The sequence below is a fragment of the Parasteatoda tepidariorum genome, chromosome 5, assembly GCF_982258835.1.
Source record: "Parasteatoda tepidariorum strain Cologne lab strain chromosome 5, Ptep-v5.0, whole genome shotgun sequence".
NCBI classification, from domain to species: domain Eukaryota; kingdom Metazoa; phylum Arthropoda; class Arachnida; order Araneae; family Theridiidae; genus Parasteatoda; species Parasteatoda tepidariorum.
This window is the reverse complement of record NC_141759.1, coordinates 56,684,275-56,707,439: the sequence shown is the minus strand read 5'-3', so window position 1 is coordinate 56,707,439 and position 23,165 is coordinate 56,684,275. Positions and strand designations below refer to the sequence as shown.

At 31.4% G+C, this 23,165-nt stretch overlaps 1 protein-coding gene across 1 annotated transcript; it reads right to left on the bottom strand.

Moving 5' to 3' along the window:
• Positions 1 to 84: 84 nt before the first annotated feature.
• Positions 85 to 20,123, bottom strand: LOC107440830 (fatty-acid amide hydrolase 2). The gene is made up of 7 exons (XM_043053865.3): positions 19,758 to 20,123; positions 16,066 to 16,285; positions 13,499 to 13,708; positions 8,067 to 8,186; positions 6,785 to 6,939; positions 3,302 to 3,400; positions 85 to 818 (listed from the first exon to the last, which is right to left on the bottom strand). Exons 1-7 carry the CDS (start codon positions 20,025 to 20,027, stop codon positions 219 to 221), a joined length of 1,674 nt encoding a protein of 557 aa, XP_042909799.1. The 5' UTR covers positions 20,028 to 20,123; the 3' UTR covers positions 85 to 218.
• Between the last annotated feature and the right edge of the window lie 3,042 nt (positions 20,124 to 23,165).

The following is a 23,165-nucleotide window of genomic DNA, read 5'->3' as shown; positions in this document are numbered from 1 at the left end:
CTAAGATATGAAATTCTGAGACATTAAATCTTTTTGAAATTTAAAGAAATGAAAGTATTCTTTTTGCAAAATACTGTTACAAAATTCAATAAAAAAAAATTATTCTTTATGTCTTGTTTGAGTCAAAACATCAGGTAAAACTGTTAATTTTTCACCCGTCTTAAAAACAGTATAATCTCAAATAACCACTTGGAAAAGGAACAGTTTGAAGTTTAATCTCATATAATAGGACCAGGACACGTCCAGCCTCCAAATTCTCTCTCGATTTCTCTAGCAATCGCTAAATTCAGATAGTCATTTCTCAAACCACTTATGACTTGCACACCAACCGGCATCCCCTTTTCATCCAGCTCAACAGGACAGTTAGTAGCGGGTAAGCCAAGAATATTGAAGACTGCCACATAACCACAGTTCTGAGCTCTGAACGTGTTGGCATAGTGGTGAGCAGCAGGCTCAGGCATAGTTGGCATGATGAAAATGCAATCATCTTGAAGCAGTCTCTGAAAGTCTGTTTCCATTCGTCTCTGAATGCGAATGAAAGGTTCGGCAACTGATTTTTCTTTTGGCCCAAGATATTTCTCTACCAATACTGTTGCTAATATAGGAAAGGAATAGTCGGACCATCCAAACAGACTGAAGATGAATTCTTTCCAAACGCTGCTGTTGCAATCTTCGCCGAATACTCGAGATTCTACTGTTGCTACATCCACAACTCCTGCGGAGACGGCGTGAGCCCAAACTTTGAAACCATGCTTGAGACCACGTATGTTGACCTTCTGAGGTGGCACATCACAGATCTTTCGAAAGTGAGAAATAACCTAAAACAATTTATGAATATTTTTTTATGTTAAAATAGAGTAAACAGAATATTATACAAAGTAAATTACAGTAAAATGAAAGCATAAACTTTAACAGATTATGCTAGAAATTATAGTCGATAAATGTATTATTATGTAATTGCAGGTAAAATTAAAAAGATTACTATACAAAGTAAATTACAATAAATTAAACAGGCAGTACATTAATAGTTCATAATCTTGGAATTTTGAATCTTGAAATAAATTGAACAATTTATCATACACGGTACGTAATAATATAACATATGTCAAACAGTTATAAATGGGATGATTATTTAATACAAAATTGAGTATAAAAATACATGAAATTTTGTTTGATAGTACATATATGTGCATACCTGCCAACTTTCTCTCTTTCCGCGAATGAACTTTCCAAGTGGTAGTAAAGCAGTTACCGATAGACATACCCTCCAACTTATGAGGATTTTGAAAATAATTCTTTCTAGCGGTAGCGAACCAAAGTAGAAATTTTTAAAGCAAATAGATCTCTCATAAAACTTTTATCAGAACTTAAGAATCTAGCCATATGGCCTGCACTTTTATAAGTAATAGTGGGCAAGTTACGCTAAAATTAATTTTTTTTTAAATATTAAGACATTAATTTTGCTACCGTCAGAAAAGAAGATTTCTGAAACTACGGAAATTCCGTAGCAGTTGGAGGGTATGCCGAAAGACAATCGTATTCAGATACATATTTATATTACAAGCGTTTTCAAACTCATTTATAATTAGATCGAAGAAACTAAGTTTTTACATAATAATCAACGACCAAAAAAATGTTTAAATTAAGTATCTGTGTTATAACTGACCAATTGAATTCCTAAAATTAAGGGGAAGTTAAAGCTTATAAAATTCACGATAGCATTCAATAACATTTGGCATCACCTTTTTAATTTTTTTCAGCCACGATATTTTAAAGCAACTTAGAATGGCGATTCCCTTTTTTTGAGCTATTTAAAATGCTTGATTAGTAAGTTTAAGCCAACAATTTTATATTACTTGAAAATAATAATAATGATATTAGACGTGGTGACTCATGAATAGAGCGTTCGCCTTCCAATTAGGTGAACCGAGTTCGAACCCCAGCAATGGCTGGTGGATACGAATTCCTAACCCGGCACAGTGCTGACGTAAGCTATCCTCAGGGGTAGACGGATCATGGATTAGAGGCCGCTTGCCATCAGGTAACGGTTGGTTTTCGTGGTTTTCCTCTCCATGTAAGGCAAATGCGGGTTAGTCTCATCAAAAAGTCCTCCACGAAGGGCAATTTCTTGATCCAAGACTTACCTTGTCTTCTGAACTAAGTTCAAAATTACAAAGCTTCGGAGTTGAACATTAGTAGTTGTAAACCCGAAGAGTTGGGTCCTTTGTTCAACGGTGGTTATAAAAATAATAAAAACTACTATATTTTGTAATGCAGCATAATTTATAACTGTTAAAACTGAACAAAATTTACCAACTTTCTACTTTCGGAAACAGATTGGAGGTGGACTAATTTAATCCTGTGAAAGGAGAGACAAGATTTAACAAAATATTCTAAAGAGAAAAAAAAAAGAAAGAACGTTTCATTTGAGGCAGTTTAGATTGAGTCAGGACTGAAGTAAGTTTGGGGTAATTTCAGGTAAAAATACCTAATACGGAAGAGCAGACACATTTTAGAGCCCCAAGCACACCACTACAGTTAACCCTTTAACGGGCCCTTTATTTCTAGTAAAGGTAAATTAAAGTATTTTTGGAATTGAAATTGTTTTAAGAGCAGTAATTGTTATAAAGAAAAAACAACTCATTTAGTTTATAAAAATGCCATTTTTTTGGTGGTGAATATATTTAACATGACCTATTAGGAACTTACTGACTTTTATTTTTCTTTATTCATAAAATAAATTCCTTAAAGGCTACAAACTTCAAAAGTAATTATGTATTTTATAACTTTTATACGTTTTTTGAAAGTGACAAATGGTTACCAATTTTATTCAAACTCACTTCAAGAAAGCTGAAGTTATTGAAAAATGGAAACCTAAATTAAAAGTGGTAAAACGTGGTATTAAGTATACTTACCACGGCCTTGAAAAGGGTTAAAAAAAAAAAAAAAAATAAAAGCGAAGTCGTAATGCTGAAGTCGAAGTTGGTGACCCACTCCGTATTATATAAATTTGTGAGGTGTTAACACTAGCTCATAAAAAAAATTTTAATAACTTTTGATCCGTTAAAATTTTTTAATATTTTTGGCTAAACTATTATTTCTCCTTTTTAAATAATAGTTTATTTTAATCAATATTTTTTTCCACATTCCACGTATGGTAAAAAAATAATAAATAAAAATAAAGACATCGTTTTTTTTTCTTTCGAAGTGTTTCAGTTTTTGTATCATATTATAAATACCAAATATTTTCATATACATAAACAATATCATAACATATTGTGTACAAAAATAGATTTCTTACTTTCTGCAGAGCATTCTTAACAGCCTGTTTAACAGGGAGGGAGAAACTTCCGTCACCGTTGTCTTCCATATAATATATTTTTAAAGATTTAAGAGTAACCTAGAACAAAATGTTGCATAAATTAATCAAGAATACAAATTTAGCAGTTCCTTAAGTTATTGTGCAAAATAAGGAGAAATCATAACTAAAACAATTTTAGCTAGTTTATAGCTTTTAACATAAATTTTCAGACATGATGCTTACATTGTTACTATTTTATTACGAACCCTTTGCATTCCAAGGCTCCTCTCTCTGGCACCTTAAATTATATACCACTCTGAATATTAAAATTTTTGCAGTCAAATGTTTAGTAACCGCTTTATTTGATGGCCTACGGGTGTCATATGGTAATTGTACGAATCGTAGGAACAAAAGCCTGCTTACCTTGATTTTTAACCAAACTAGTGCAGTGAACAATTAGGGATGGCGTCCGTTTCTTAAAAATGTAAAATGAACCTAGGAAGCATCCAATTTCATGTGCCATAAAAATGTAACTGATATATTGCCGTATATATGTGATTTATAAGCACACTTGTCAACATGTTCGTATTTGTGGGTAAGTTTGTATCTAAATCTTTAGAGTGGTATTAAATCTATTGATTTAACATTTTATTATTGATTTACTAAATTTAATTAAGAACGATTTTAAGCACCACTACATACAAACAATTTAAACATATATATATATATAAAACCAATTTATATCGCTTTATATGCATGTGTTGCCCTTATTTCTTCTCTTTTCACATCATTTTCTCTTTTATTAACTACTAACTTAATTAATTACTTATGTTCAGCCTTACCTATCGAGTTAGCAATAACCATTTAATTACTGAGGTGGCCTCGTTGGCCGGATACTTGTAGGTACTCTTTCTTAGTTTCATCAGAGAAGTTTTTAATTGAGGGATTGATTAAGCTTACATAAATTGATTGATTGTAGCTTAAAATAATCTCGAGAACTAGGACTTCCGAGTTGGTAGTTATGGTATTGATTTTAAATAACACTTCACATTACATGATTATATTTCCATCAACTAAATCAAAGCTTCTTAAATGTGTATGTACTATATTAATGATAGGAAATTCAATAATGAAAACTGAATGAAGTCATAATTGTCAACGCTAAAGGAACTAAGACGGTAAATAACTTATCAAGTAGAGAAAATGAAAAAAGTGAAACTGAAAACCCTCCTCTACACTCAATATAACAAAATATATAAATTTGAACGAAATAACAATATGTTTAAGAGTGGGAAATAATATATAATAATAATGTACGGAACATCAGCGGCCCAGTTTCACATTTTTTCGTACAAGTAAAGAATTACAACATCGATATAGGATGTAATCTATCAAAATCAGATGATTACAAGCAATTTGGTGCTTATATACGTATGTTGTTGTCGTATGCTATTAAGGCCGAGGGGTGGGCTTCTTCTCGTTTGTATTTATAGAGGCGAAATCTATGGCCAAGAATCAACTTTTGCTACACACATACGTCACAGCCCTTTTTACAGGGAGGACACATTCATACTCCATCCATCCATCTGCAGATCGTAATTTTGATCTGAACCAGAGCAAGATCAATCTCCGATCCATTACTTCCAGAACTCGTGATTTTTTAATGGGAGTTTGGAGGACTTTGTGACCCCAACAAATTCGGCGTGCATCAGTACGCCGAATATTTATACTTTATTTCTTTGGCCGGCGGGGCTCGAACTCACGATCTCTTGGACATGGGCTCAACGTCCTACCAACTAGGTTATCATATATACATATACTTATTATGTACTAATATTTAATTTCTGAGCCGTGATGGCTCAGAGGATGGAGCGTTCGCCTTCGAATGAGGTGATGCGGGTTCGAATCTCAGTGATGGCTGGTCGATCCGAATTTCGCATCCGGCGTGCAAGGACCACAATGCTGACGTAAAAATATCCTCACTGGTAGATCGATCATGAGTTAGTGTTCCCCTGCCGTCAGGCTAACCGTGGGAGGTTTCCGAGGTTTCCCTCTCCATGTAACGCAAATGCGAGTTAGTTACATCAAAAAGTCCTCCTCGAAGACAAAATTTCTCCCAATACTTGATATAGGAGTTCCCTTGTGTTCTGGATTGGGTTCAAAATTACAAGGCTACGGAGTTGAACATCAGTAGTAGTAAACGCTAAATATTGGGTCGGATGTTCAACGACGGTCACAAAATAAAAAATTTAATTTCAAGGGTATTACATAAAGGAGGTTTAATAGAAACTTTCATTCACTTTAATAATAAAAATGGATTTTAAAAAAAATTACTTTCGTTATATAACTTTGATGGGAATCGAACTTGAAAAGCAAAACAAGGAAAGAAAAAGTAGTAACAAATAATAAAATACATCCAAAAATCAATTGAAATAAATGCGCTGAATTATATTGAAACTAAACTAAACCAACTTTGAGCGAATTGACCATGTGTACTTCATCTATTTCTTTAAAAAAAAAAAAAAATTCATCCTGTTTGTTATTTTACATTAAAAACTGCATTGCTAATACTACTATTACAACTATTGGTTCTATCAATTTTGTTTTAATTTAATTAAATTCAACTCTAAAAATAAGCAGATAACAATACCTCCTTTGCCTATGTAGCAATGTCAGATGCGCAAACAGATATAAGTGCAAAACTGTACCTTTTAAATATCATACATAAATTACTTAAAACATTAGTTCCATTGGCTTAGGGTCTTGACTGAATATTTGGTCTTTTATCTGTATCTATGAATCCTTAAAATTTCGTGGTGGTTCAATTCATTTATAATTAAATGATAAAAAAAATGTTGTTTCAAATTAAATTCCTTTATATGAAATTTTTCCAGTTTTTAGCCTAAAAAATCCACAGGTCTGTTTAAGTTAATAAGGTATTATTCCAGGGATACATGATATGACGATTTACATTTTGCCGTTTTAAACTTCTCTACTCATAATATTTTCAATAGTCTAGCAACTAATCTCAATTTCTGACGTTTATAATAAAATATCAGCAAAACCAAAAAGCGATATAAAATATCAACAGAAATTGTGTTCAACAAAATTTGCAGACATCAAAAGGGAGATATTTTACTTTAATTGTTTACCGTTATTGAACAACCAGTGACTTATTGTCAATAAACCTTTATGTTCGAATTTTTTAAACACAGCGAAGAAACCAAAAGAACTGAACAAAGTATCCAGTAAACACCCATTTTAGTTAAATTAAACCAAAACCATGGAGAAGGAAACCAAGTAAACATCCAATAGTGCAAAGACAGCAAAGGAACGCAAACATAAAAACCATTTATCAACTAAGCATAACCAGTTATGACCCTCAGTTGCTGATGGGTTTCTAGGTTTAACGCTACAGAAATATTTTCTAATTCATTTGTTTGATAAAACAATAATATTGACATAAGAAATGCATCACTAGACCTTCTTATCTAGTTGTAATAAAGGAGCATTAGCTCCAGCCATAACTTGAAGCATCACTTTGAGATCGGTAGCGTATCTACACATTGGACCAGTTCCAATGTATTGCTGCAATACTTGCTCAGTTGGTGGAAAATGTCCTCGGTTTGGAATGATTCCTAGAAGAATGTAATTTGAAATCAGTTTGTTTACATTGTTTGTATAAAAAACAAATTTTGAAAATTCAAAAATGTAAAAAAAAAATACTTTAGATGATAGTTTAAGCTACCAGAGAATGATAACAATTATATTTAATCCTAAAACTGTTGCTAAGTGTGCAATTTTTTAAATAAAATGAAAGCTAAAATTTAAATATACTGTTAGCTGTAAGGATAAATTGATTAGCACTTTTGAATTTTAATAAAACGCTTTGACTTTTGATTTTGAGTATAAAAACAATTATCCTGTAATAATTACAGTTTAATTGGCTTCAGGATATGGTCTTATGTTAACTTATATCTTAAATAATAATATAAAGGTCTTATGTTATAATTTGCTAAAACTAATGAATATTAAAGTACATCACCATAAAATTTCTTTTGAAACAATTTAAAACTAATATATGTTGAACCGTTTTTAATTTTATTATCAATATAAAGATTGGGAGTATCTCCAATAAAATTTAAAACTCCAGAGAAAATTTAAAACAAGATTTCACTCTCAAATTTATTTTAGTCTTTATATAGAATAAATGAAACACCCTAAAAAATACTTTAATATGGTTGCCAACTTCTCCATTTCGGCTAATCTTTTTTTTTTCTTCCATTTTTACGTTAATATTGCTTTCTTGGTTCCAGAAATTTGACTTGCAATAATTTTAAACAATAATTCAATTTTTGCATGATTTTGAGAATTCAACTATTTACAAGGATAATATTACTGAACATATTTTAACTTAATACAAAACCTGATAATCATTCTCTTCCCACGATATTTTAAAGTGTGGGTGAGAAGTAGGAATAAATTAGAAGTAATTAATTTTGTCTACCACTACATATAAAAAATTTAGATTATTATAATAAAGGATGACTTATACTTAATAAGCAGCTAAAAAAAAAGCACAAATTAAAATAATGGGTTCTCTTGAAACTCTTACGTTAGAAGAGTGTTGCGAAATATAGTAAAAATTTTTTCAAAATAATTAATATTAAATGAAAATTACATCAATAATTTATATATATATATATACGAGTATATAGATTAGTTAAGTTAATATAATTAGCAACAGTTAAATTCAAATATTTACCTCTTGAGGGTTTGTGGCCAAACACGCCACAAAAAAATGATGGCATTCGAATACTACCGCCAATATCATTGCCAACTCCTATTACTGATCCAGCTGATGCAAGAAGAGCTGCTTCTCCTCCTGAAAACGAAATAATAATAGGTCACAAATGCTAAAAAATGAAATTAACTTTCAAATGTCTCCTGAAAAGGCACTCAAAACTGATCGAAAACTGAAACTTTTTGACTTATTACCAAGAAATATTTACATGTAATTTACATTTTAGCTTCTAGAAAGTTCTCTAAAAGTTTTAACAATAAAACATCTTAAACACATTGCATGCGAGCAACTTATCCAGAAAAATTTGTTACAGCTGGTACAGAGCAAAATTTTAAAAAAGTGGTAGGCGACCACTTTTTAAACTTTCGTATGAATCACGAAATTTCGAAAACGTATTTTTACGGCCTCGCTTGCAATGTGTTAATCTTCTACTTATTTTCAAATTGTAACAAGTATGCCAAATTCTCTAATTGAACGGTAGTCGAAACTACTTCAATCAAAAACGATTAACTACCACTTTTTCAAGTATTTCAACTTATAGCTTTACACACATTTGAAAGGAAAGAAGAACGGTAAAAAGGCGACATTTCGTTGGAACGAAATAATTGACTTTTTGAAAATCTTTAGTAGCCTATTATCACTTTTAGTTTTTTTTTTAATTTTATTACCGTCGTTGATCAGCAGGCCCAATTTTCGAGTTTAAGATTATTAATGTTCGCCTCCGTAGCCCTGTAATTTTGAACTTAAACCAGAAGACAAGGGAACTGCTGGATCAGTACCCCAAGAGATATTGATTTGTTATGGGAACTTGGAAGTCTTTGTGACCCCGAAAATTTTATAATGGCGGTTTAACGTGCACCTCTCACCATTTGATACAGGATGATTCTTCAACCGGCTGGATAAGTTAAATGTCCTACCAACCTGTCATCCTGGCCCTATCACCTTTAATTTAAAAAAAAATTCACATGGTTATAAGAAAAATATGTAAAAGATATATTAAGGTGAAAACGAACACTTAAATTCGCAAAATAAATGCAAATAATCAAGTTACCATGCTTTATCTTTAAAACAAATCTTGATGTCAAATCGGGAACAATGTCACTTAACCCTTTCCTATGCCATTAGTACCAGGCACCCTAGTGCATAATATAGACTAAGAGGTCTGGTGTGGGCAGGCACCTTACAAATTACAGATCATCGTCACTTAACCCCCTGGGGACGGGTGATTTAGAAAAGCGTTCGTACAAAATCAGGATGTAATTAAATAAAAAACGGTGACTTAAATGTAGTCGTTAACTTAAATGTATGCTGGCACGTATTTGTGACATTCGGCGCGAAAGGGTTAATCTATGCCAATAGTCCCAGCCACACACGAGAATATCAGATAAAGGAGTGAGATGACCGCATCGAGGGCAGGTACTCCGGTTCACTATCTGACTTATAAAATTCTAAACTTTATTTAACTAGTATCTTTTTATAGCTAATTTTTTTCTTCACTTTTACTAATGTAGACTGGGGTTAAATGACGAGTCCCTCCCCGCAAAAAGCGGGCACTTCACTCTTTCATCTGCAATAGAGCTCGTAAGCAGTTAAGATAATGGCAGTATAAGTAGTCAGCGTGAGAGAAATGCAGAAGCCATAGCAGACTTTAGTTTATACTGTTGTCTTGCTATCTTAGGTGTCAAATATAATTGGTGGGAGTCAAGACTTGACTTAATCTATGTTTTTGGAGAAGTTCCTGTCCGCGGACTCGGGCACCACACTTCCTCATCTGAAATTTTCTCTAGTGCAACTGGAATTAAACTGATTTGACTTGATCTGATAATTGGCAAAGTACCCTCCCGCACCAGCGGGTACCAAACTTCTAAATCTCTAATTTGTCTTGAGGCAACTGGGACTAAATGGCATAAATAGTTGGAGGAAATGGGACAACCGGGTGCTGAATTAGCATGATGTGGTGAACAGCTCAAGTAATGATTCAACTGATAGAACGTTACAAATAATTAATATCTCAGTGCACTGCAGTGTAGCGATATTAACTGGTTCAACGGTATTTAAATATCGATAATGGTGGGTAGTGTTGAGGAACTGTAGTAGGAGCGGAGAGGGGTGTTGCCTTGCACCAAAGTGAGTGGGTAACGCGAAAGCTAATTGGTCGTAACGTAATAACTAGTCATAAATTGAGAATATTAGTTTTATCACCCGACTTCCCCAAAGGATTCGAGCATCGGCCGAATTGTGATAAAGGTAAATATCACCACTTAAAATATGGTAGTATTATTATGATAGTAAAATACAAGTCAAAGAATTTTATACACCACTACGTATAAATAGTTTACAGAGATGCCAACTGCTCCGGACACACCAAAATAATTAAAAAAACGGTAGATAATTACAAAGCAAATTTTGCAAATATATGACTGTTATTGCTTGCTCTTGAAAAGGTGCAGCATGACATTAGTACAATAAAGTGGTGAATGATAAAAACCTACGAATTATTAAGAAATAGTGGTGGATAAAAATCCACCAAACAGAATTTATTAAACCAAGAATTAAAATTGATAAACTACCACTTTAATATGTATATTTGCTGTCCGGAGCAAGTTGGCATCTCTGAGTTTATACAGATATAATACGTTAAATATACTAATGGTCATTTTATTGTGCTGTGATAAAAGTCTTATAAGTTTCTAATTTTTTTTCTGCTTTATTTCTCTACACTAATATATTTTATAAGTTTTTTATGAAATATATTAGAGAAATTATATTGTGAGGCAATTGAAATTGGAAGTAACTAATCATTTCCTGCAACTCTAAGCGATAACTATTTCATTTCCTCTGTTTTTCAAATAATAGGGTTGCCGCTGGCTACTGAAAATGGAAAAAGTGCTGACTAACAAAATTCAACAATTTATTGAAAGAAATTAAAATTATCAATTTAGTTTTTTTAAAATTAATCTTCATCTTAAGCATACACCAAAAACAAACTCACAACAACAGGCTTCCCGCTGTCCTTGGAAATGTTTAGTAGTGGTAATAATTTAAGGTTAATGTTAGAATATATTTCTTATTTTAATATACCACTTTGTCGTTAAGTGGTTTAGATACAGAGATGCCAATTGCTCCGGACAAGCCAAAATAATTCGTAAAACGGTACATAACTACAAAATAAATTTTGCAAATATTTGACTATTTTTGCTTGCTTTTTAAAAGGTATCGCACGTCACGAGAACTATAAAGTGGTGAATTATATAAGCCCACGAATCTTTTAGAAATAGTGGGGGATAAAAATCTACTAAATTGAATTTATTAAACCAAGAATCACAATTGATAAATTACCACTTTAAAATATATACTTGCTGTCCGGAGCAAGTTGGCATCTCAGTTAGAAGCTCGGATTTTCATGCATATATCGTTTCTTTGGAATACAATTTTTAGTGGTGGTTACACAGAAATTAAATTATCGACATTTTATTAATTTTCGTTACCACTTTTTAAAATTTACAAGGCCCGCGGGAAACCTGAGCAAGACTAGATGTGCTCTAGTCTAAACTGATTAAAATGAAACACAATTTTTGATAACTATTGGTTAAAGATGGAAAAATTAACATTATTTTCAAAATGATTAGTAATTCTTAGGTTAAGGTGTTTAAAATTGCTAACAAACATTTGTGCCGATCACTGGTCTAGTGGTTTCTGTACTGGTTTACGGAGCCAGTGGTTGCGGGTTCGAATCCCACCGTAGGCATGGATGTAACTTTCCCTCTCTGTGTGTTCTATGTCCTTTCTCCTTTTTTTTAAATAATTTTTTATAACCGTCGTTGAACAGCTGACCCAATTTTTTATTGGTTTACGACAACTAATGTTCAACTCCGTAGCCTTGTAATTTTGAACCCAATCCAGAAGACTAGGGAACTCCTGGATCGAGTATTGGGAGAAATTTGCCTTCGTGGAGGACTTTTTAATGGAGCTCTCCCGCATTTGCGTTACATGAAGCGGAAGACCACGAGAACCTCCCACGGTTAACCTGACGGCAAGGGGACTCTAACCCATGATCCGTCTACCACTGAGGATATTTCACGTCAGCACTGTGGTCGGTGCAACCTGGATGCGGTATTCGTATCGACTGGGATTCGAACCCGCTTTGCCGCATTGGAAAACGAACGCTCTATCCCCTGAGCCATCGTTCATCTCCTTTCTTCTGTGTGAATGTGACCAGCCCTATGAACGGGTTTGTGGTTGCATGACGTGGGCGAAACTATACTACTGCCGTGGCTTAGCCACAGACTCTCACTTTGTAACGATAAGACAGTAACAATTCTAAGACTAATGGGAAATAAAGCCAAGTGCTTGTCATTAAAAAGAAGAAAAAAAACTTTATTTGTTAAATCGGGGTTCCTCTAAAAGAAATACGATCTCATTTAGGGTTCCGTATCAAAAACTGAAAACCGCTGCTTTAAATATTAAAACTTTTACTCTTTAATTTTAATAACCATTATATTTAATGGTCTTGAGATATTATATGATACATCTGTAAGCAGAGATACCGACTTGCACCACTTTGTAAAAAAAATATTTTCTTGTAACAGAATTTAAGTTATTTTTAGTTTAGTAATTTTCATTTCAAGTAATTTTTCCACCACTACATATCAAAAATTCAAATTAGATCAATCATCGGGACAAACTGGGTATTATAGATGACTTTTAGTGAAATTTAAATGAACAGTGGATAGAGAAGCACTTTTTAATGAGTTAAAAATATACTATTTTATGGAAAGCTGAAGAATTTTGTGGCGATACCGCTCGGTCAGAAAACCCCCATTTTCTTAAATATTCTAAATTACATATTACCGATTCGACATATATACTTGATAACCATGCGTAGCTTATTATTATAATTGATAACCATGCTTTATAGCTATGGCGTAGAATTTTTAAATACTGGGTAAATTAAAAAAGAAAAGAAAAAAAGAAATCTTACTTCATTTGTTACTGGAAAGTCTTTTTAACCATTAAGAATTATAAGGCTATAAGCCATACCTGCCAACTTTTGATCCGTTCCATTTTGTTTTTTCCCAGTGGTAGTAAAATAGAATTAAAATTTCAATTGCAAGCAAAATTATACGTTATGTTTTAAAAGGCTTTAGCTGACTATCGTGATAGTAACGCATATTAAAGTATATACTTAATTTTTTTAAGAATAGTGGTGATCTAAATCATTTTAAAAATAACTTTATAAAAGAAAAAAAATTGTATATATTTACTACCACTTTAAATATAAAAATAAAATTTTACGCCAAATGCGTAAAAGTTGGCAGGTATGCTATAAGCGAAGAAAAGAAGTTATCTATAAATAATACAAGTAAAAGAGTGATTTACTGTTTTCAAATTACCACTGCTTCCTCCAGCTGTTTTTTTAAGATCGTATGGATTATTAGTTCGTCCATATAGATTATTGTAAGTTTCCATCCAAAAACACTGTTCACTTGTATTTGTCACAACTATTGGAATAGCGCCAGCTTTTCGCAATAGGGTTATTACGTCTGCGTCTTCTTTTGCTCTGATTCCACGCCTTCTAACAACGCCTGTCGTAAAAAGCATACCTGTAAATAAAAACAATAAAAGAAAAATTTAACGAAGAAATACTTATATATAGTTTGAATACATAAGATCCCCTCTACAGAGGATCAAAATTGAGATGGCATGTCTTCGGAATATCCTAAGAGATGTTTCCCAGACCGTCGTCAATAGCTCATTGGGCAACTCTTGCGCGACGTAAATTAAGTTCCAACTTATCTTCCTTGAATACATTAGAAATTATAAAAGTGCTGGAAATGGTACTTTATTTTAATTTATAACCCAACGGGAGGGGGGGCATTGCTGCATTCATTGCGCTGTATTCCTTACATCATAAATAAGGAAAAGCTTAGACAACGTGACATTTAAAAAATTGAAAAAAAAAGAGTGTCACAAAGAAATATTATTACAATATGGCATAAATTTAGCATCCCATAATCAAAAAATATAGTTATTATTATTAATTTTTTTTTTTGGTTATTAAAAGTATCTCGCGTTTCCGTATGAAACGTCATATGAAACAAATCATGAACCTATCAGTCTTGTTCTATACTTCGGTGATCCTCGAAACTTGGATTCGACTTATCCTGGTCTATCTCCAGAAGTTGCAATGGATGCGACAAGACCTTGACCCCACACCTCTAATGGAAGTTCTTACAAATGCGTGTCACCCAGGTATTATTTAAAGAACAAGAGCTGTCTTCCATGTTTGTCAAGCACGAAGTTCTGCCGGGAGATCAGTACTATACCCCCCTCTTTTATCTTAAATAGTTTCTTTGTGTTTCTAACTTCATGATAGCTTTTCAAATCTAATAATATTCTTTTGACCATCTACACCAAAATTAATCTAATAGAGCTTGTTGATATTTCCAAACATTAGATAGTGGTACTTGCCTCAGTCTAAAGTAAGTTGAAAACGAATTTAATTTTTGACCTACGCTAAAATGCGTTAGTTGCAAGGTTTCAATTCCGTATTGGTGTGTTAGATGTCGAATGTAATTGACCGCTTCAATTCCGACCAGAGCTGTGATTAAATTCTCTTTCTACAAATTATGATTGCTTTGCACAAACATCTTTTTACAGTTTTTACCCTTCTTTCCTACTAGCCTCCCCACCCGAAAAAACAGTCTCTATCTATAAAACACTATCTGAAGCTCATCATCCTTATCTTGTCCGATACTCATGTGATCCTCTATGTTATCGATACCATATATGTTATCTGTTGGGAGATGTTATCCCTTATAGTCGATAAACTTTTAGTTGTCTGTTTTGAAAATATCTGAAAAGTATTTCAAGTCTATATTCAAAAAATTAAAAACATAGTGTGTTTACTTGTTACTTAATATCTGGGGAAATTTTTGAATTAAAAATTGTTGATCCCATAAAGGATAAAAAGTGAAAATTTTGAAGTCTAGATTGAAGGCTTTTGTTTTCAAAAATGTTTATTAATTCATGTATGATGTGTTAGGCTGAGAAGAAGATATTTAAAGGTAGTAATACAACTTTTTCCCTTAGCAATTTCACCCCACCATTGCAGTACAGAAATTAAGATGTTAATGGATTAATTCAATCACAACGGAATTTCCGTAGTTGCAGAAAATATGTTATGGTAATATAATTAATAAATTAAAATTAAACGAATTTTGTTCACCACGATTTGCAAATAGTAAAAACAGATATAAAAAAAGTAAATTAAACCAATGCTCTATCTGACCTTATCTAATTTCATTATGAAGAATGTCTTCATTATGAAGTAAGGTTTGAAATTTAATTTTTGAAGGTTGCTCCACTAGGCACAGACCACAATGAGGGATTAATCCTTTATATATGTTAAAAGGTGGATTTGGCGGTGTTTGGAAAGGCCAAAAGAAATGCAATCTGTAGTTGTAGATTTGGTGAGATTCGGTGGGTTAATTCTTTTCAGACATTTTTTATTTCCATTTTGGAATTCCATGGTGTAATTTAGCGGTTGACCTTGAGATTTGTAAATTCATGAGCTTAAATATGGATTATAGATTTTTTTTCATGGTATGTTTATGCATTTGCCATTTTCAGGTTACGATTTTTGATGATGTTCTTGCTTACGCCAATTATTTTCGACAATCATAAAAACGTCAGTTTGGTGTTGGCAACAGTTTGGCGACAAACGTCAGAGTGTCGTTTTGGGGTTAGCGACACTATTCAAAATCGCGCAAAGCTAATAACATATACTAGGATTTTGTCGAAATGGGCATTAAATTTGAAAGTCTTGGGAGATGCAAAGTATTACTGATAAGAATAAAAATAGGTTCGAGCATGCATTAGCTGCTCATTTTAATCAGCAAATAGAAAAGTTCAATCAAATATTTGGAATTTAACTGAGAAATTTAAAAAATTACGATACCTTTCACACATATTGCTTCCTTAACACTCAACGGAACTCCTAGTAATGGCATTTCTGTTTCTAGTTCCTCCATAGTTTTTTCTCCCGAAAACACCAGATCATCGATAAGGCTAGCCTCTTGGAGAGCCTCAGTGTTTCTGTCATCAACTATAGAATTTATCAATGGGTTCACTTCATCCATCCTCTGAATGTAAGCTCTTACCACATTTACACAGCTTACCTGAAATGGGTATAATGGTATAACAAGATGATTTATAAATGTGTGTAAAATTTCTTTTGAAAATAGAGAAATACCTAAAAGGAGAAATTAACATTAAAGGATCTAAACTTCAAACCATTCTTTAGCTCATACTTGCACCATGTTTTCGAGATTACAGATACCCTCCATATTTTAAAAATCCGAATCTGGTAAAAGAAAAAACAAGTATGTTTATTTAGAGAAAGTACTTTTCTGAGTGTGATTTCGTAATTCAAAATATCGTTTGCACTAAGCAATCTACATATTTAACAAGGTTTTTCAAAGCTCTTTCACCCAGGAAAATTTAAAAAAAAAAAAAAGTCATAGTTTAAGTACCTTGCATTTGAAGCTTGCTAGCTCAAAGCTCAATTTTTAACTGTATATGCCATCTTGCTCTAAAGAATTATCTAGGGTTTAGAAAGGACAAATAACTAAAATATTTTTAAGTTATTAAACTCTTTTAAAAACTGCCAACAACTGCTCTGGACAATAACTGCTCTTTTCTAATTGCCATTTATATTTCACCAAATGCAGCCATGAGGGATATTAAATTATTTATTGCAAAATCTTTATAGCCATTATCCACTGCAGGTTCACAAGCTCTGGCAGACGTTACTGGTGAAGAAATTGGTTATTGTGAACGGCCTGTGATCCTTGCAGGAGATTTTAATGTGAATTTCTCGTTACCTGAAGCTGAAACATTATTAACCTTCCTTAAAGACAAATTTGGATTGGAAATGATAAATGGTAGGAATGATCCAACAACCAAAGGGGGAACAACCATTCATGCAGTTTTTGCAAGAAATATTGAAAAAATAGAACTCAAACATTTCGTATCATACTTTAGTTATCACAATCCCATTGTTAATGTTATAGATTTGGATATTTTTCCACTCGAAAATGATAATTAGAAGTTGCGATCAATTGTGAATTGTAAGCATTGCTAATGAAATTCGTCTTAAAGAAACAAAATGATTTCACTAAAAATCAATTTCTACCCCTTCCTATTTTCATTTCCACATTACGAAGTTCCACTTCTTACGCCCGGAGGGACTCCACGCACTACTTTTTTTTTGCAACATTTCTTAATAAAGATCAGCGATGAGTTCCACCATTAAAGACATTGAACTCTTACTGTCCAGATCTCGGGTTCGAACCACGTTGGCCTCTTGAAATCCATCCAGCTTTAAATGAATGGGCAAATCTGAGAAGGAATGACGATTGCTACCACAATCAAAGATGGGTGATCGTGAAGTTGGGGAGCCTTGGTCCACAATGGCTGTTGCAGGAAAGCTTATTTTACTATTTACTTGAGGAGCCTCGGGGGACCCTTCATGTCCGATTTTATTTTGAAAATAAGGGTATGCTTTATTTTTTCCCTTTGAGCAAAAAGTCTTACTTCGGTTTTTTTAAATAAAAAAAAAATAAAAATACTAATAAAGTGCCAATACCTGTAGCGTTTGAATTACATTATTTGAATCAATTTGTCTATTGATTTTAACTTTTAATAGTTATGGACTAGGTTGAGAACAAAAATTTTTTTAAATTATCTTTGCAATATAGAATCACTGTTATCAAAACATAGGCGTGTTTTACTCATAGCAAGGAAAGTATTACACTGAAATTATAGTGAACTTGAACTTAATTCGTATACAGTGTACCAGCCCGCGAAGCGGACACTTCACACTTTCATCTGCGGTTGAGCCCGCAACACAAGGAATGATTCATCACAAGGCACACACAAGGCCGCGGGCACAAGGAATGATGGCGTTGTTTGTGGATAATGGCGGTGAATTGCAAAAGCGGTTGCATACTAAATCTGCATTTAATCTATACGCTTGAAAAACTGTATTTAGGGTGTTTGTCACTTCTGGGTTGGGGATCATTCTTTTGATCCTTTCCCTGAAGTGGCCTAATTAGATCTGGAGTAGAAATAAAACTTTAAGTAAAGAGCTAGGGGTGGATATATCTCCGAGTCGGGGATCACCCTTGGTCATTTCCTCTCACATGAAATTATAGTTTAAAATTATATGTAAGTACTTAGAAATAACTTTTTTATTTAGACTGGCGAAGGGAACAATTCCGTTTATAATCTATCGTTTTGAATTTATAGTTCTCTAAACATATCAATGTGGATATGTATTTTTTTAGATGTTTAAGGAGATTTTAAAATATATGAGGAGAATATGTTAAAAAAAATATGTGCATTCCAGCGGAGAAAATGCTCTGGGCATCTTAAGGTGGCGTACCTCTGTGTCTGTAGTCGGCATATTGCCAGTTTTAAGTTAGTCAAATTACGAAACCTTTGGACTACTCCATTATTAAGAAATTTCATGACTATAGTCTTTAAATATCAATTTACCGCGATGAATTCATACTTTTTTCATCAAAACACGATACAATAGCCCTTATCAACTTGTTAAGATTGCATTTCCAAACCACCATTGCAATTCTTGTGTTCTATGTGTTTTTCTAGAAATTTAATCCTCTTTATGTTTTGTATCATTCTGTATAATTAGGGTGATGAAGGTTGAACACTATTTTACGACAAAATCACATAGTACATAAGAAAAAGAAAATAAAAATGTTGAATTTCACGATTTTTCTTAATTGCAGTAAAATTAAAAGACAAAAAACATGATTTTTACCATTAGTCATGTAGTTTAAACATGGTTCAAAACATTTATATTATCACTTTTAATTAACTGGATTAATATCTATCTTGCACAATTATGCAGATTTGGTCTTATAATGTTATTAAGAGACCGTGTGTTTAATAATTTTGTAATTTTGTAATAATTCTGCAATTTTCTTAAAAATAAAACGAGTTTAATGGATAAACTCTCGCGTTTTTAATAAGTTTTTTTATAAAATCAAAGCTCTAAGTAGTAATATATGATAAAAAAATACCTTCTAAAATTGTACAGTAAAATATCTTAAGAATTTACAAAATAATAAATAGCAAAATTCTTAAGAATTTATGTATAGTAAAAACAAGTTTTCAATTTAAATATGATTCTTATATGACTTTTACAAACTCATGTAGTAACAAAATAATCGCATTTTTAATTAGTTTCTAGTCAAAGGTCTAAGTAGTAATATCTTTAAAAACATAGTAAAATCTAGCAAAAATACATAGTATTCACGTACAAAAAAAAAGTTTTCAATATCAATTTGATATTTTTCAAACCATAATTGTTAGCTTAAACATTTCAAAAGATTTAGAAAAATCCATGGTTCAATCTTTTAAAATTTTAATTTTGTTCTTGCGTTATAGGATACATATTCGTATTAAAAAATACATCTGTTTCTGAAGTTATTATAGCTTTTGTACTCAAATAATATTTTTTAATCAAAATTAAAATTTCTATTTTATAAAAACCTCTTAAACTAATTATTGATAAAATTTACAACATATGCAATAATTCAATTAAATAAAAAAAGTAAAACATACCTGCCGGGTTCTAATTTTGGTTGCCAAATTAATAGCAGAATCCAATAATAATGGATTTTTTACAGGAGGCAGAGTAGAAGATTTTCTTCCGAATCCATAAGTGAAGTTAAATACTTTATCCATAAAATATCCAGTAAACCACCGGTAAAAAAACATTGCTACGGAAATAAATAATTTTTTTGGTGACCTAACATATTTCATAAATTTGGCGATATAGTAAGACATAATAAACAAGTAATAACTATCAATATTAACGATATTCACAGACATGCGGAATAAGCAGACGATTCCGTAAAGTTTTCAAATATGTTGTTTTCATCACGTGGCATCCGTCATGCCTCGCAGCTTTAGGTCAAAGGACCGAAAATGAAACAAAACTATGATGGGGATCGTGTCCATATTTCCTAAATGCATACTGATAAATCTTAATTTTTCACCTAAATTTTTATGTGTTCTCTCACTAAATGAGTTGATAATTTTTAATTAAATATAAAAAATAATTTTTAATTAATGAAGTTATAAAAAGATAATTTTTAATTAGGTATGAGGAATGATATCACCATTTTATGCTTTCCCATTGGAAAGAAATATACGATATGACCATTAATGAACAAAGAAGTTGTATTGGTATAAAAAATGGTGTCCTCTTTTTCCATGCAAAACTCGCATTGACCAAAATGAGCGTAGGAAGTTAAAAAGCTTATTTTCCTTTTCCCATGCTTCAATTTAAAAAAAAAAGGCATTCTACTATAAATTTCGCCAATCCTTCAAAATTACTGATATTAAAGCTAAAAAGAAGTTACTAACTTCCTCTCCTCGATTTGGTCGATCTAAATTTTTTATGGGTAAAAATCGCATAATTTCTAAAAGTTTCAACCATGATCTTTCAAATAGTGCCAACAGTTTTTCCATGTAAAATCTTCTAAAGCATTTATTACTAAAATAAAGATTGTTTACAAAGAGTTGGTATAAAAGTGTTTCCATAATTTTATTCAACCCATGTAGGTCAGTGCATTATACGTATATATCTTAGTGCATTATACGTATATATGTTAGTGCATTATACAGATAGACATTAGTGCATAATGCGGATAGACGTTAGTGCATTATGCGAATATGTTACTAATTGAAGTAACTTCGTACAGTTGAAACAGATATGGCCAATGTTTTTGGGAAGAGTGCCAGTTTCTGAATATTATTATTATTATTACCGATATTAATAATAATAATTATGCGTGCCGCCTTCATTTTACCTATATATTATTAAAAGATTATGAATTTTTATTTATAAGCTGATAGTAGAATTTTGACATACATTGCACATTTTTTCATGTAAGTCTGAATAGTGGAGGTTTTAAAAATAATTTTAATAATAATACTAACTTAGTTATTAACTTAATTTATAAAAGTATGGGATCTTTGTGATTTCCCTTGATATATTATTTTTAGATGGATTTAATAACAAATTTATGTGACCGCAAATGATTAAAAAGCGCTGAATTTATCTAGGAAACATTGTTAGTATCCTTTAATGCAACCGGATGAATTTAAAAACAAATTTACATGACCGCAATTGATTAAAAATGTGATGAATTCATCGAGGAAGCATAGCAATTATACTTAATGTAATACAACCGGAAGAATTTAAAAACAAATTTACATGACCGCAATTGATTAAAAATGAGATGAATTCATCGAGGAAGCATAGCAATTATACTTAATGTAATACAACCGGATGAATTTAAAAACAAATTTACATGACCGCAATTGATTAAAAATGTGATGAATTCATCGAGGAAGCATAGCAATTATACTTAATGTAATACAACCGGATGAATTTAAAAACAAATTTACATGACCGCAATTGATTAAAAATGTGATGAATTCATCGAGGAAGCATAGCAATTATACTTAATGTAATACAACCGGATGAATTTAAAAACAAATTTACATGACCGCAATTGATTAAAAATGTGATGAATTCATCGAGGAAGCATAGCAATTACACTTAATGTAATACAACCAGATGAATTTAAAAACAAATTTACATGACCGCAATTGATTAAAAATGAGATGAATTCATCGTGGGAACATTATAATTATACTTAATATATGAATGAATTTAATAATAAATTTAGTTAGCCGCAAACGATGGCAAACAAAATTTTAAATCTACTTCAAATTTCTTAATGAAAAGAAAAATTACCTGGGTTTGTAAAACAATTAACTTCACATGGAAAAAAGAATCAGGTCTTAATAAATGGGATCTGAATCTTAATCTTTGCCCAGTTATTAAGATATGGATAAAGATTAAGATTCAGGAGACCAGAATCTGAGTGCATATTGGGAAATAATAAATATGAAATAATTTTGCTCGTGCAGTAAGTCGTGTAATATCATTAAAGTCCAAATCTCTCTCTCTCTTTTTACTCTTTTTTTTTTGTTGCTACTTTTGCCAATAAGTTAAACGTGAGCTTATGAAATGAATATATATATATATATATATATATATATATATATATATATATATATATATATATATATATATATATATATATATATATATATATATATATATATATATATATATATATATATATATATATATATATATATATATATATATATATATATATATATATATATATATATATATATATATATATATATATATATATATATATATATATAAATATATATATGTATGTATATATTATTATTATTATTATATATATATATATATATATATATGTATATATTATTATTATTATATATATATATATATATATATATATATATATATATATATATATATATATATATATATATATATATATATATAAAATTATTTGCAAGACAGGCAATTTATATTTCTCTTTTCTATTTTATATTTTTTCTTAAATAAAAATCTATTTTCTAAAATTATTTATGGTCAACTTTTTTTAAATTATCCAGTATAATATTACCTTGCGCACATCCATTTCGGGCCCATCCTTGGTAACTAACAATCAATGCACAGCATAACAAATCACTTCAGCAATGCAGTAAGAACGGCACTTTAAAACCCTCTGTTTACACTCAATTTGCGCTTTTGTTTTCATATTTTGTAATCTGGCAATCTTGTTGCGAAAAAATTTTTAAATCATTCTTGAAAAATTTCCCGCTCATGTAAGTACATCTGATTTCGCTACTCGCTTTATAGTTTATATTTTACTTATTGTGTTCATTTTTATATGCTGTAATTTTTGTAAAAAAAAATTTTGAGTGCTCCTCACACTATTGTTTTAATATATTTTGCTTCGGCTATATTGATACAATATCAAAAAGCACTCTTTTTTGCGGATATAATCGTGTGGGCTGATGAAAAGATTATATCTTTTTTTCCGGTTTTTTTTAAATATAATTTCA